Below are 17,013 nucleotides of genomic sequence, written 5' to 3' on the forward strand. Positions count from 1 at the left end.
ATCCTCTGAGGAATGAATAACCAGCGATGAATCATCTGAGGAATGAATAACCACTGACTAATAGCACTGACTTTGCTGACAACTTGTTTATTGTGGAAAAATGTACGTACTACGACTGTGATAATTATGTGGTTGTCTCAACTAGCTACACTATATATACAAAAGTATGTGGACACCCCTTCAAATTAGTGAATTTGGCTATTTCAGCCAAATGACAAACCTGACAGGTGTATAAAATCGAGCACACAGCCATGCAATCTCCATAGACATTGGCAGTGGAATGGCCTTACTGAAGAGCTCAGTGACTTTCAACGTGGCACCGTCATAGGATGCCACCTTTCCAACAAGTCTGTTCGTCGAAATTTCTGTCCTGCTAGATCTGCCCCGGTCCACTGTAAGTGCTGTTATTGTGAAGTGGAAATGTCCAGGAGCAACAACGGCTCAGCAGCGAAGTGGTAGGCCACACAAGCTCACAGAACGGGACCGCCGAGTGCTGAAGCGTGTAGTGCATAAAAATAGTCTGCCTCTGGATATGGGTTTCTATGGCTGAGCAGCCGCACACAAGCCTTAAACCACCATGCACAATGCCAAGAGTCGGCTGGAGTGGTGTAAAGCTTGTCGCCATTGGACTCTGAAGCAGTGGAAACGCGTTTTCTGGGGTGGTGAATCACGCTTCACCAACTGGCAGTCCGACAGACGACTCTGGGTTTGGCGGATGCCAGGAGAACTCTACCTGCGCGAATGCATAGTGCCAACCTTAAAGTGTGGTGGACGAAGAATAATGGTCTGTTTTTCTTTGTTCGGGCTAGGCTCCTTATTTCCAGTGAAGGGAAATCTTAACGCTACAGCATATAATGACAACCTAGACGATTCTGTGCTTCCGTCTTTGTGGCAACAGTTTGGGGAAGGCCCTTTCCTGTTTCAGCATGACGCCGCCCTCGTGCAGAAAGCGAGGTCCATACAGAAATGGTTTGTCGAGATCGGTGTGGAAGAACCTGACTGGCCTGACCTCAATCCCACCTTTGGGATGAATTGGAACGCCAACTGCGAGCCAGGCCTAATCTCCCAACATTGTGCCCGACCTCACTAATGCTCTTGTGGCTGAATGGAAGCAAGTCCCCGCATCAATGTTAGTGGCAAGCCTTCCCAGAAGAGTGGAGGCTGTTATAGCAGCAAAGGGGGACCAATTCTATATTAATGCCCATGATTTTGAAATGAGATGTCCGACAAGCAGGTGTCCACGTACTTTTGGTCATGTAGTGTATCTTAATATGAATGCACTAACTGTATGTCGTTCTGGATGCGACTAAAATAAGAATAACATGTAAAAAAGTGGATGAAACATTTCTGTAAACTATGGCTAACTTATGATGTTTGGTGTGTAGGCATACAGTATGACATTACAAATCAAATCGAACTTTGTTTTTAACATGCATTTATCTAGACAGCTAAATATACCTTACATTTGTTAGGTAGGTGTGCATGAATCCTGATATAGCCTGAATTCACACTCATCGTATATTAATGATGCTGTAGATCCTATGCCAAGGCATTCCACAGCCATATGCTCCAGATGGCATGCATATTTCATGCATATTATATCAAATGTTTTTTTTGGCATATACCCTGTATTTCCTTGATGTAAACGCTTATTTTCATGCCATGTGGCTTCCGCTTATGATTTGCATACGCTATGTGTGTGTGTGTGTGTGTGTGTGTGTGTGTGTGTGTGTGTGTGTGTGTGTGTGTGTGTGTGTGTGTGTGTGTGTGTGTGTGTGTGTGTGTGTGTGTGTGTGTGTGTGTGTGTGTGTGTGTGTGTGTGTGTGTGTGTGTGTGTGTCCATGTGCATCACCATCATGAATATTCTAAACATCTTCTGATAGATTAGCAGTTTTCTGCCGACAGTATCATTTTTCTGAATAACTTGATGCATCCCGTCCAGGATTACTCTCTGGGTGTCGCTACACGTATATTTCTTGTGAAGTGGGATGTTGAAGTGAAGAATTTAGCTAAGTGGTGGAAGTGGACCGTTGCTGACAGGTACATAATACTTGGCCTGGCACCTCTCATTCTCTAAAGCTCCGGTACATATTATAGAATACCTGGTAAAAGGTGCTGTTAAATCGAAGGAAGAACTGGAACCTTTTCAATCCTCCAATCACTGATGCACTGTGTAAGTCACTTATTACGATTACGCTCCAGACTTTACCCCTCCCAGGCTGCTGCGGTAACCCTGTTTCTTTCAGCCTAGTCCTGACTGCCACCTACAACATTGTCATAAAAAGCACACTTATCAGCAAGGAAAGGTTGTAGTACTGACTGAGCTGTGAATCTGTTCTAGTTCCCTCCACCACCACTATCATATCCCTCCTCTGTATAACCTTGGTCTAGTTGGTCTTGTTCCCTCCACCACCACTATCTTATCCCTCCTCTAGGTGTAGTTGGTCTAGTTCCCTCCACCACCACTATCTTATCCCTCCTCTAGGTCTAGTTGGTCTAGTTCCCTCCACTACACTACCATATCCCTCCTCTAGGTCTAGTTGGTCTAGTTCCCTCCACTACACTACCATATCCCTCCTCTAGGTCTAGTTGGTCTAGTTCCCTCCACTACACTACCATATCCCTCCTCTAGGTCTAGTTGGTCTAGTTCCCTCCACTACACTACCATATCCCTCCTCTAGGTGTAGTTGGTCTAGTTCCCTCCACTACACTACCATATCCCTCCTCTAGGTGTAGTTGGTCTAGTTCCCTCCACTACACTACCATATCCCTCCTCTAGGTCTAGTTGGTCTAGTTCCCCCCACTACACTACCATATCCCTCCTCTAGGTCTAGTTGGTCTAGTTCCCTCCACTACACTACCATATCCCTCCTCTAGGTCTAGTTGGTCTAGTTCCCTCCACTACACTACCATATCCCTCCTCTAGGTGTAGTTGGTTTAGTTCCCTCCACTACACTACCATATCCCTCCTCTAGGTGTAGTTGGTCTAGTTCCCTCCACTACACTACCATATCCCTCCTCTAGGTGTAGTTGGTCTAGTTCCCTCCACTACACTACCATATCCCTCCTCTAGGTGTAGTTGGTCTTGTTCCCTCCACCACCACTATCTTATCCCTCCTCTAGGTCTAGTTGGTCTAGTTCCCTCCACTACACTACCATATCCCTCCTCTAGGTGTAGTTGGTCTAGTTCCCTCCACTACACTACCATATCCCTCCTCTAGGTCTAGTTGGTCTAGTTCCCTCCACTACACTACCATATCCCTCCTCTAGGTGTAGTTGGTCTAGTTCCCTCCACTACACTACCATATCCCTCCTCTAGGTGTAGTTGGTCTAGTTCCCTCCACTACACTACCATATCCCTCCTCTAGGTGTAGTTGGTCTAGTTCCCTCCACTACACTACCATATCCCTCCTCTTGGTGTAGTTGGTCTAGTTCCCTCCACTACACTACCATATCCCTCCTCTAGGTCTAGTTGGTCTAGTTCCCTTCACTACACTACCATATCCCTCCTCTAGGTGTAGTTGGTCTAGATCCCTCCACTACACTACCATATCCCTCCTCTAGGTGTAGTTGGTCTAGTTCCCTCCACTACACTACCATATCCCTCCTCTAGGTCTAGTTGGTCTAGTTCCCCCCACTACACTACCATATCCCTCCTCTTGGTCTAGTTGGTCTAGTTCCCTCCACTACACTACCATATCCCTCCTCTAGGTGTAGTTGGTCTAGTTCCCTCCACTACACTACCATATCCCTCCTCTAGGTGTAGTTGGTCTAGTTCCCTCCACTACACTACCATATCCCTCCTCTAGGTGTAGTTGGTCTAGTTCCCTCCACTACACTACCATATCCCTCCTCTAGGTGTAGTTGGTCTAGTTCCCTCCACTACACTACCATATCCCTCCTCTAGGTGTAGTTGGTCTAGTTCCCTCCACTACACTACCATATCCCTCCTCTAGGTGTAGTTGGTCTAGTTCCCTCCACTACACTACCATATCCCTCCTCTAGGTGTAGTTGGTCTAGTTCCCTCCACTACACTACCATATCCCTCCTCTAGGTGTAGTTGGTCTAGTTCCCTCCACTACATTACCATATCCCTCCTCTAGGTGTAGTTGGTCTAGTTCCCTCCACTACACTACCATATCCCTCCTCTAGGTGTAGTTGGTCTAGTTCCCTCCACTACACTACCATATCCCTCCTCTAGGTGTAGTTGGTCTAGTTCCCTCCACTACACTACCATATCCCTCCTCTAGGTGTAGTTGGTCTAGTTCCCTCCACTACACTACCATATCCCTCCTCTAGGTGTAGTTGGTCTAGTTCCCTCCACTACACTACCATATCCCTCCTCTAGGTCTAGTTGGTCTAGTTCCCTCCACTACACTACCATATCCCTCCTCTAGGTGTAGTTGGTCTTGTTCCCTCCACCACCACTATCTTATCCCTCCTCTAGGTCTAGTTGGTCTAGTTCCCTCCACTACACTACCATATCCCTCCTCTAGGTGTAGTTGGTCTAGTTCCCTCCACTACACTACCATATCCCTCCTCTAGGTCTAGTTGGTCTAGTTCCCTCCACTACACTACCATATCCCTCCTCTAGGTGTAGTTGGTCTAGTTCCCTCCACTACACTACCATATCCCTCCTCTAGGTGTAGTTGGTCTAGTTCCCTCCACTACACTACCATATCCCTCCTCTAGGTGTAGTTGGTCTAGTTCCCTCCACTACACTACCATATCCCTCCTCTAGGTGTAGTTGGTCTAGTTCCCTCCACTACACTACCATATCCCTCCTCTAGGTGTAGTTGGTCTAGTTCCCTTCACTACACTACCATATCCCTCCTCTAGGTCTAGTTGGTCTAGTTCCCTCCACTACACTACCATATCCCTCCTCTAGGTGTAGTTGGTCTAGTTCCCTCCACTACACTACCATATCCCTCCTCTAGGTGTAGTTGGTCTAGTTCCCTCCACTACACTACCATATCCCTCCTCTAGGTGTAGTTGGTCTAGTTCCCTCCACTACACTACCATATCCCTCCTCTTGGTGTAGTTGGTCTAGTTCCCTCCACTACACTACCATATCCCTCCTCTAGGTCTAGTTGGTCTAGTTCCCTCCACTACACTACCATATCCCTCCTCTAGGTGTAGTTGGTCTAGTTCCCTCCACTTCAAGACCATATCCCTCCTCTAGGTGTAGTTGGTCTAGTGCCACTACAGTGTCCCCCTCTTCTCTTCTGTACCCTTCTATTGTATATATTGATTTACCCCAGGTTAGTTCAAATTAAAGCTGAGTGTGAAAGCAGCAAGCCCCTGTCTTTTTGCCTGAAGGCAAAATCACTTAAAGGGATGAGTCCCAGGCTGCGTCCCAAATGTCACCATATTCCGTATATACTGTAGTCAACTTATTTTGCCCAAGATCCATAGAGCTCTCATCAAAAGTAGTGCAATATGTATGAAATGAGGTGGCATTTAGGACACAGTTTTGTTGTCCTTGGTATCTGAAGCATTAAAGCCCAGGTACTGTATCAGAATGAATAGTGCAGTGAAAGCATCAACTCACTACAGTACACACAACTCATCTGAGACCCAGAGAGCTCCGTCTGCTTCCTGTTTATCTAAGTGTGTCTATCTATACGCTTGCTATCTGGGATGGTGCGTAATGTGTGGTGTGTATCTGCTGAACCATGAATAAATAGGAGTGTGTTTTCGTCAGGGGGTTTGGGGAGGAATTCTGAGCAGCTAGCTAGCAGCTAGAGTCCTCTAATTACTGAATTATTGCAATATCAAAATATACTGCGAGGGGGGGGGGGGGGTAATGAGAGAAATAAAGAGAGGGAGGAGAGGCATGTAGAATCTAAGAGAGTGAGAAAGAGAGAGAGAGTGCAAAACACAGAAGAGGTGTGTAGTGTCTGATTCAAGTTGTCTGCAGCACAACAGTCTGAAGTGCAGCAACAAAGACAGCAGTGAAAGCTAACAACCTGGGCCACGTGTCCGCTGCTGTGTGTGTCACAGGAGGTTGGTGGCACCTTAATTGGGGAGGACGGGCTCGTGGAAACGGCTAGAGCGGAATCAGTGGAATGGTATCAAATTCATCAAATGCATGGTTTCCATGTGTTTGATGCCATCCCATTCACTCCATTCCAGACATTATTATGAGCCTTCCTCCCCTCAGCAGCCTCCACTGGTGTGGGTGTGTGTGTGTATGTGCTTGTCTGCTTGCATTAGCGCAAGTAAATGTACAGAATGCACCCTCTCTTCCATCCCCTCGCTGCCCCAAACCCCTCCACATTGACACTTGCCCTCTGACCTCTACCCTACAGGTGGCTGCCCTATGACGGCCCAGCCCTTGGCAGACCGATCATGTGATCCAGCCTGCAACAAACCGCGCTCCTACTGCACAGAGGTGAGTCGAGAGAGAGAGAGAGAGAGAGAGAGAGAGAGAGAGAGAGAGAGAGAGAGAGAGAGAGAGAGAGAGAGAGAGAGAGAGAGAGAGAGAGAGAGAGAGAGAGAGAGAGAGAGAGAGAGAGAGAGAGAGAGAGAGAGAGAGAGAGACCCCCCCATCTAGGTTAGTTGAGAAAACAGAGGAGGTTAAAAGGAATACTGAAGAGGAAAGCAGCTGTCAGTCTGTGATGGTGTTGTTATGGTGTTCCTAGTACACGTGCAGATGAATGCCCCTGTACTTACTGTATCGCTATAGGGATCGTTGCATCTGCCGTAGCAGGAGCCTACCACATAAAAAAAAGCCTACTACATAAAAAAAATATTTTTCTATTATACTTCCTCTTAACTAAACTCCCTCTCACATTATCAAGCGTCTCACAGGCAATCCCAGAACCAGTACAAATAACATAGAACATGTAACTTCAATGATTATTCATTAAAGGTATTTAATTCTTAGTCTTATGTGAGCAAGAAATATCCCATAATATACAGCCTGGTCTTTGAAGTGTAGTCTGTCCCTCCTCAGGCTGAGGGCTTCCAGCATTTGTGTTCACTACAAACAGAGTCAATTTCCTGGAAACACCGGGGGACCAGTTAAATGGGTACACAGGAGTGTGTGTGTGTGTGTGTGTGTGTGTGTGTGTGTGTGTGTGTGTGTGTGTGTGTGTGTGTGTGGGGGGGGGGGGGGGACACAAACGCCCATGTCAGAACACATTAGAACCAGGACTCAGGCTAGTCAGTGCTAGCTGAGGGGGCTGTGAGAGAGCTACAACAACATGTCTAGCTGAATATGGTCCAACTGTGTCTGTTTGTGTAGTGTGTGTATTGTGACTCTGCTCTTTTATACTGAACAAAAATATAAATGCAACATGTAAAGTGTCGGTCCAATGTTTCATAAGTTGAAAAAGAAGATTCCAGAAAATTTCCATACACACAAAAGCTTATCGCTCTCAAATTTTGTGCACAAATTTGTTTACATTCTTGTTAGTGAGCATTTCTCCTTTGCCAGGATAATCCATCCACCTGACAGATGTGGCATATCAAGAAGCTGATTAAACATCATGATCATTACACACGCGCAACTTGTGCTGGGGGCAATAAAAGGCCACTAAAATGTGCAGTTTGGTCACACAACACAACGGGTGTCAAAAGTTTTTGAGCGAGTGTGCGATTGGCATGCTGACTGCAGGAATGTCCACCAGAGCTGTTGCCAGAGAATTTAATGTTAATTTCTCTACCATAAGCCTCCTCCAACATTTTTTTTGAGAATTTGGCAGTACGTCCAAACGACCACGTGTATCCAAGCCGGCCCAGGAACTCCATCTCCAGTTTCTACACCTGCTGGATAGTCTGAGACCAGCCACCCGGACAGCTGATGAAACTGTGGGTTTGCACAAACGAAGAATTTCTGCACAAACTGTCAGAAACCGTCTCAGGGAAGCTCATCTGCGTGCTTGTTGTCCTCACCAGGGTCTTGACCTGACTGCAGTTCGGTGTCGTAACCGTGACGGTGCGGTTATGGTATGGGCAGGCATAAGCTACGGACAATGAACACAATTGCATTTTATCGATGGTAATTTGAATGCACAGAGATACCGTGATGAGATCCTGAGGCAGGGGGTGTCGTGCCACTCATCTGCCGCCATCACCTCATGTTTCAGCATGATAATGCACTGCCCCATGTCTCAAGGATCTGTACACAATTCCTAGAAGCTGAAAATGTCCCAGTTCATCCATGGCCTGCATACTCACTAGCCATGTGACCCATTGAGCATGTTTGGGATGCTCTGGATCGACTTGTACGACAGCGTGTTTCAGTTCCTGCCAATATCCAGCAACTTCGCACAGCCATTGAAGAGGAGTGGGACAACATTATACAGGCCACAATCAACAGCCTGATCAACTCTATGTGAACGAAATGTGTCGCTGCATGAGGCAAATGGTCACACCAGATACTGACTGGTTTTCTGATCCACACCCCTATCTTTTCTTTAAGGTATCTGTGACCAACAGATGCATATCTGTATTCCCAGTCCTGTAAAAGCCATAGATTAGGGCCAAATTATTTCAATTGCTGATTTCCTGAACTGTAACTCAGTAAAATCTTTGAAATTGTTGCATGTTGCATTTGTATTTTTGTTCAGTATATGTTTGTGTTTGTTTTAAGTGATTTCCCAGGGCTGGGGGAGAGAAACAGTGTATATCCTGTTCCATTTCATTTTTTCTGTCTATCAGATTCCCTGTTTTTGCGTGTGTCTATATATATATGCATGCATGCATGTGTGTGTGTGTATACGAGAAGATGTGCATGTACGTCTGTGTCGGTGTGTGTCTGTTTGTGTGTGTTGGTGTGTTTGTGTGTGTGTGTGTGCATGCACATGCAGGTCTTGGTGTGTGTGTAAGCTGTGTGTGCCAGCCACAGACTCGGCAGTGTGTTGTTTAGCCCCATGCTGCAGAACCAGGCTGCATAACAAACCAGTGATAAGGCTGCTGCATCCTCATCCTGCCCCTCTCTTTGTCTGCCACTTTGGTTATGCTAATCAGCCCTCCTGTTTCCTGCCCTGTTCTTTCATCCGTCGACCCTGTGTGTGTGTGTGTGTGTTCAGCCGTACAGCCACTGATTGCATTGTGGGTATTTCTTCTCGGGGTGATTATCCTCCGGAGATTGCTGGGGAATAGGGGAACCCCCCGCCAAGCAGGCAGATGAATGAACAGAGAGAGGGGGATGAGAGAAACAGAGCACCAGAAACCTCTGGGTTGGGCAGATGAATGAACAGAGAGAGCGACGATAGAAAGAAGGAGAGAGAGAAGAATAAGAGAAAGAGAGAAAGAACATGGGTTAACCTTTGGGCTGGCTGGCTGTATACCCCAACCCAAACAGACCCAACCCTTTAAATCTCAAAGCATGAATTTCTGTCTGATCCCCCCTCTTTCAAAGCAGCAGTAGCATCACAAAGGGGTTTGAAACGTGCGATGGTTCATTTTAATACTGCCAAGATATGAGGCTGAGCTCAAGCTGAGGGATGATTCATTCAATTACACCTGAGAATATTTGATAAGAAATAACCTTACTTAAAATCCAACTTGATGCTTAACCAGGTCAGTAGCCTCTGACAGCTTTATTTGCTCTGCTAAAAGAGATGAAACTGACAAAAATGATGTTATATTGACCGTCTCTGACATGCCTGCAAAGCAACCCCTTGATGTGCGAGTTCATTTCCCTTATACATGTGTGTTCCTCCCCTCTTCTCCCAGGCGGGTGTGTGTGGTTGTGATGAGGGCTACACGGAGGTGATGACATCAGACGGCCTGCTGGACCAGTGTACGGTGATCCCTGTGTTAGAGATCCCCACGGCAGGGGACAACAGGGCTGATGTGAAGACCATCAGGGCGGTCAGCCCCACACAGCCCTCCAACAGCCTGCCTGGCCGAGCTGGACGCACCTGGTTCCTACAGCCCTTCGGACCAGGTACACTAACCAGACAGATTTACTCCAGCAATTTACGGGACAGTAGGAACCATCCAAGACTTTTCTTAGTTGTTATTATGTGATGTTGTCGAATCTTGTTAGAATATCGGCCTATATTTTGTAGAAAGTAAATGTGAATATATTCAGGAATTATAGCAGAATTTGCAGTAGAGCTACAAAAAGGTAACCATTCTGCATGGTGTCATTCCCCGGTAGCCACATTGTTTTTGCACAAATCCCTTAACGACGTCAAGAGGTATATGAACAGAAGTATCACACCGTCCATTTGCACACATATTTAGGATTAGGCCGAGAATTCCTCAGAATATCCATCAATTCTACTCACGTATGATGATGCGGTGGATCTTAATATTCACCGGAAAATTGAAGTACAATCCAGCTATAATAATTTACACACAACAGATGATCAGGAAAACATGTGGTGTGCTGCTCTACTGCACAGGAATGGAGGTGCAGTGAAGCTGTTCACATTAGAGTCCAATGTGAGCTGTCACTGACGTTGGTCACTTGTCAGTGTGCTAAGTGTGTGTGGTGTGTCCTTCTCTACAGATGGTAAACTGAAGACATGGGTCTACGGTGTGGCAGCTGGAGCTTTTGTTCTACTCATATTTATAGTCTCCATGACCTTCCTAGCCTGGTAAGTTAACCTGTTTGATAGTTTGTGTATATCAGTCATCTGAATGTCACGTGTATTCTGTATGTCATCATTTGTATGTATGTATGTATGTATGTATGTATGTATGTATGTATGTATGTATGTATGTATGTATGTATGTATGTATGTATGTATGTATGTATGTATGTATGTATGTATGTATGTATGTATGTCATCACCTGTATGTACACTGAGTGTACAAAACATTAACCTCTACTGAGAAACAGGCAGTTAGATTTGGGTATGTCATTTTAGGTGAATATTTTAAAAAAATGGTTTGATCCTTCAGTGGTTTTAAGGACATCTGCTCTTTCCATGTCATAGACTGACCATGTGAATCCAGGTGAAAGCTACAGTATTACCCTCACTTGTTAAATCCACTTCAATCAGTGTAGATGAAGGGGAGGAGACAGGTTAAATAATGATTTTAAGCCTTGAGACAATTTAGACATGGATTGTGTATGTGTGCCATTCAGAGGGTGAATGGGCAAGACAAAAGATTGAAGTGCCTTTGAAGGGGTTATGGTAGTAGGTGCCAAGCGCACCGGTTTGTGCCAAGAACGACAGCGCTGCTGTGTTTTTCACACTCAACAGTTTCCCGTGTGTACCGATAATGCTCCCCCACCCAAAGGACATCCAGCCAACTTGATATAACTGTGGGAAGTATTGGAGTCAACATGGGCCAGCATCCCTCTGGAACGCTTTTGACACCTTGTAGAGTGCATTCTCGGACGAATTGAGGCTGTTCTGAGCGCAAAAGTGTGGAGTGCAACCCAATATTAGGAAGGTGTCCTTAATGTTTTGTGCACTCAGTGTATATTACTTCACGATCACATCAGCTTCATTTTTACCCATTCATTTTCATTTCAAATCATGTCATTATTTGTACTCTCCATTTTGCTTTTCTCTTTCCATCTATCTCCCCACCTTATCCGTTCACCCCCCCCCCCCCCCCCCCTCCTCCGTGCACCATCAGTCGGAGTATTACCCGTCACTGTAACTGGAACCCTGACCGGTGCACTGATACGGTGATCTGGAGAGGACAGAACGATCATACCATGGCTTATACGTGTCCTGACTGCCAGAATGAGGCACACGAACTAGAACAACAACATCAATATCAAGAACAACAACCGCATCAGAATCATTGTCAAGATCAACAACAATTACAACAACAAAAACATAAATATCAGCAATATCATCAACAAAATCAACAACAACCGCCACCACAACAAAATCAACACTGTCAGCAACAACCATATAATCAACAACATCAATATCAACAAGAAGCACAACAGCATCAACAACAAAACCATCATAAACAACAAAATCACCACCAACAACCACAACAACAACCACAAGGCATTGAAACACTCATAACTTAGAGGTCCGGACATAATGGCGGTCCTCGCTGCAGTGTTCACACAAACTCCCCTACCCTCTGTCTTTCTCTCCTCCCCACATCTGCTGTCACATGTGCCTGTCCGACCAATCAAATGGAGCTATTGATGAAGGTGAGCAGGAAGTCATCCCCTCAGGTCCCTCTGTTAGACCTCTGACCCCTCTGTGCTCCTGGAGTTTGTTTAGTCTTTAGAGCACCTCCATACGTAAACATACTTCTGTACAGAATCCATTTTAGGAAGTCCCTTGGTTATTTGTTGAAGGACTTCATAATATGGATGCAGTATATTTCTGATTTCAGAGACGCAGAACATTGATCTCATAGTTACTCTATAAAACGACCAGCTTTCACTTTTAATAGCATACTGTCCTCTTGTGGCCAGATAGAAGAATCACTCATCACTATTATTCAATGATCCTCTCACCATTCAAGCCTTTATTTGTTCCGTCCATTCTTCCTGATCCATTTATGATGGACACATTTCACAACATATCTTATTTACATTTGACATATATTCATCATTGTGTTGTTATTGTCTCTCATCCCTGTGTTTTGTATGTAAAGTTGTGATGTGTGATATATTAGAGCCTGCCCAGACATGCCATAGTGTTGTCATCATTATGTACCTATAGCTAACTGTCTACACTGTCTCTGTGTGCCATAGCCTAGTTTCCATTAAGGTGAGTGGGAACTGTTTGAGTGGGAACTGTTCTGGGCTGAAAAAAAGCTGCTTTCTGTACTGTGCTTGTCCTCCTCATCAGCTTCCTTTAGAGTTCAACCTCTCTCACATGTCTCAATATAAAAATCAATTACAGCAGCTGTTGACATTGTTCATGAAGTGCTGCGTTATCGACTGCACCATCACTTCAATGCTAGGACAAGGGGCACTGAAATGTGCTTCTGAAATGTTCCTTACTACTGCTGTAACCAACAGATGTGTTGTTTTTCCTTCAAGGACAGTGGCAGTGTCAGAACAGAGTCATTGGCAATTTCAATATTGCCTTTTGCATGATGGTAGAAGTGACCGTCTACTAAACGCATGGCCTTCAGCACAGTGATGCATGCAGCTCTTTACATGAGGCAAACGGTTTGAAAAGATAGCAGAGAGAGTTCTATGTATCAGGTGGGGGTAACTTAGCCATGATATGGATACGTCCTTCATTATTATGATGTCTAGGCCTACATATTAGGGCTAGGGGTGTCTAGATGTCCTCTTCAATAATTTAAATATAAAACATGTAATAACAATGTTTTCTGCCATTTTTCTTTCCTAGTAAAAAGCCAAAGAAACCCCAGAGAAGACAGATGTATAACAACCGGCTCAAGCCCCTGACCCTGGCCTATGACGGAGACGCTGACATGTGAACCTCCTAATCTACCTGTGGCAGAATCATTTTACACTGACGTCATGGAGACTGTCGTCATGGGAACAGACAGATGGGTTGTCATGGAGACCCACCTTTGACCGTTCTTCTCAGGCTACCAGTGGGCGTGGCTTATTAAGATATCTGGAACTCTGGGAAGATAACAAAAAAAATATATAATAAGTCAGACAGAAATCGAACCATGTTTGTTCATTAGTAGCCTAGAATTTTCCTCCCTCAATATTTTTGATTTATTTAATTTTTGTATAATTTGTTTCACAAGAGCCTTCACAAACTCTATTTCTTCTTAAGGAAGTCTGCCTTTGCTTATCTGCCATTTACTACTTTTTCTGTCAAATAAAAATGCCTTTTGAAACAAAGGTTGTTGGAGAGGGCCCTGAAAAAACACAATGATTTTTGCTGCAAAGTCCCTCCTTTGCTACAGGTGCTCTGTTAAAAATGAAATGAGAAACACTCAACGCTTTTTTTTAATTTTCCTGGAGAAAATCGCTGCCTCTCTATTTTTGTTCTGGACTGGATCCTTTTCCCTAGAAAATAAAACAAGAAGAAAGTGTCCTAATCTTGCAGAAATGCTGTCAACCTTTGTAGGAAATCTCTTTCTGCTTCTCCTTTTCTCTTCTGTTTTCAGGCGCAATATTGCACTATATTAGTGCAGCATGATACTTATGTCTAGGAAGCTGCCTCTCTCAATACAAGATGATGTACAGTCTTGTGCTAGAAATGTAAAAAAGTTGACATTTTTTTCAAAAACAAAAACTCACCAACGTTTGTTAAGAATATTTTGCTTATTTTGCTTCTTGTATGTGATATGATGACAGGACGGACGATGCCATGTAAATATCCTTTATTTTGCTTCTTGTATGTGATATGATGACAGGACGGACGATGCCATGTAAATATCCTTTATTTTGTGGGCACCACTTTACCTTTGTAGTAGTATCTGTTTCCAGCTGCGCTTAACTGAGCCTGGCGCAAGGGAGCCATTGGAATAGTCCCAAAAGTGCAAACCTGCCCATCTGCCACTCCAGGCCAGGCTCAATTAAATGCTCAAAGTATTGGAAAGAAAACAAATACTGTTTGAACCCAGGTCTGAACATGTCTCATTCTCTGCCTGACTGACTTTATGTTTGTCTCCTGTTGGTTTCTCTGCCTGACTGACTGACTTTATGTTTGTCTCCTGTTGGTTTCTCTGCCTGACTGACTGACAGACTTTATGTTTGTCTCCTGTTGGTTTCTCTGCCTGACTGACTGACTTTATGTTTGTCTCCTGTTGGTTTCTCTGCCTGACTGACTGACTTTATGTTTGTCTCCTGTTGGTTTCTCTGCCTGCCTGACTGACTGACTTTATGTTTGTCTCCTGTTGGTTTCTCTGCCTGACTGACTGACTTTATGTTTGTCTCCTGTTGGTTTCTCTGCCTGACTGACTGACTTTATGTTTGTCTCCTGTTGGTTTCTCTGCCTGACTGACTGACTTTATGTTTGTCTCCTGTTGGTTTCTCTGCCTGACTGACTGACTTTATGTTTGTCTCCTGTTGGTTTCTCTGCCTGACTGACTGACTTTATGTTTGTCTCCTGTTGGTTTCTCTGCCTGACTGACTGACTTTATGTTTGTCTCCTGTTGGTTTCTCTGCCTGACTGACTGACTTTATGTTTGTCTCCTGTTGGTTTCTCTGACTGTTGAAGGCTTATTATGGTTAATCATTGTTTTTCCATTTAATTTATTATCTTAATTCATCTCAAAGTGCACTGCAGGGAATCCGGATTCCGCATGGCAGAAAAATCACATTGCTCACACCATAAAGAAGCACATTAAAGGAGCTGTTGGATGTTTATTGAGTGAAACACAGCAGCAATTCTATTTGATGATGCTATTGAAAGGGTGCATTTTCACAGTGCAAGAGCAATGTGATTCCTTTTTCCTACTGCGAGTTTGATTGAATATGGTCTTAGTTGTTAAGACAGACAGAAGGGTGTGACTGGGTTTGTTCACAACGTCTTCTTTACCTTCTGTTACATCAGAAGAGAGAGGGTTCTCTTTATATCTTGGTCTAATATCTACTGCTGTGTAACATCGCCAATCCTAACTAGAATAGCCTACTTGTATCCAAACTACTTAGGCGTATTGCTATATACATATCATACGTGATCTCTCAATGCTGTTCATATTCAGTGTGGCTGTTACATCGGTTGAGAGATGAGTGTGACTACAATGTCTACAATAATCACTCACACACACTTATGCTTTGTTCTTTCTCCCTGCCTTGGTGCTATTCTATGATGGGTTATGTATTGCAAAAGCTAGATAGAATGTAGCCTAGGTAGCCATAATAACACTCCAAGGAATTCCAAGGAACAAATGCACCAAGGTCCTAGATGTAGCTCAAGCTTCTCATGCTAATGATGCAATGACATATCCGAAGAGTCAGAGTCCTCTGTCTGAAAACAGGTTATATGCATAATATTGGCTATGGCGGACTAGCAGTTGGTAGTGCAGACTGTTTATTCAATGGTATAGATGGACAAACCTCATGTAAAGTAAATTAATCTGTTACAACCGTTCTATTCCCCAGAAAACAAAGAGGGTATTGAATTGTGGTGGTAGAGACAGATGGACATACAGACAGACAGAAACATCATTGATCATTTTGAGGAGTCTGTTGCCAGCTGGTCAAAGGAATGTTCACTTTTTTAAATGAGTTGTAAATAAATGACTGCATAAGGTTTTTATTTAATAATTATTTATGTATTATATATAAATATGTTAATTTCTTTTTTATTGCGCAGTGTTAAGTAAAAACCTCTCGAAGTGTGTGTGTGTGTGTGTGTGCGTGCGTGCGTGCGTGTGTGTGTGCATGTGTGTTTCTGCCTATGTGTGTGTAACGTTAATGATCTTTGCTAAAGCGATACTGATGATTACCTTGTTAAAACAAAGTCGCAGAGCTCTGTCCTTTTCCTACAGGTTGTTTATATGTATCTGACCAGTTGCTGATAATAAATAAGAAAAACAAAATAATTGTGTCATTAGCCTCTATGACAAGGCTCTCATCATGCAGTATGCACCCGTATTAAAAAGCGAATATATTGTTATATCAGTCTATACCACTAGATGGCGCTAGAACACTATTTAAGATGTCATGCTGACCATTCCCTCCAGCTAGGTCTTTGAAAATATATGTCTCCCCTCTTCCAGTGCAGAAGAAAATTTAGATATAGAAACACTACACTGAAGACGGCAGAATCTGTGAGAAATTCAGACCCAGGACACACGTCGGTCAAAAAGAGCTATCCACACACACACACACGTCAGAGGACAGAAGGGGCTTTAGTGAAGTCTGAGGAACTGGAGCTATTCTGCTGTACATTTAAAATCACACTCTCTCTGGCCTGGGCGATAGTGTGAAGATGTTTCTTAATCTTTAAGAGTCTAAGCTGGGGGGGATTGTTTGAAAATGATCATGCCAAGGATCATTTTGCTTTTAGCTTTTGAATTTTAGTACGCCTTTAGGTAGATATAAAAAATATATATAAAAAATATTACATAAAACATTGAATTTGGCCTTACTGCTATTAGCCCATAGAAACGCATTTCATAACAGATTCATACATGGAAAAACAGATTTTTTTACTGGTACCAGGGTACCTTCAGATT

The 17,013-nt window shown here is 44.0% G+C and overlaps 1 protein-coding gene across 1 annotated transcript in view; it reads left to right on the top strand.

Annotated features, from left to right (window-relative positions):
* LOC120027047 (thrombospondin type-1 domain-containing protein 7A-like) overlaps window positions 1–13,344 on the top strand; it is a 100,915-nt gene extending 87,571 nt beyond the window's left edge. The window contains exons 15-18 of the mRNA XM_038971891.1: window positions 6,312–6,394; window positions 9,688–9,901; window positions 10,472–10,559; window positions 13,254–13,344. Of these exons, the coding sequence (XP_038827819.1) occupies window positions 6,312–6,394; window positions 9,688–9,901; window positions 10,472–10,559; window positions 13,254–13,344 (476 nt within the window). The remainder of the gene's footprint in view (window positions 1–6,311; window positions 6,395–9,687; window positions 9,902–10,471; window positions 10,560–13,253) is intronic.
* The last annotated feature ends 3,669 nt before the right edge of the window (window positions 13,345–17,013 follow it).

The sequence above is a fragment of the Salvelinus namaycush genome, chromosome 32 (genome assembly GCF_016432855.1).
Source record: "Salvelinus namaycush isolate Seneca chromosome 32, SaNama_1.0, whole genome shotgun sequence".
NCBI classification, from domain to species: domain Eukaryota; kingdom Metazoa; phylum Chordata; class Actinopteri; order Salmoniformes; family Salmonidae; genus Salvelinus; species Salvelinus namaycush.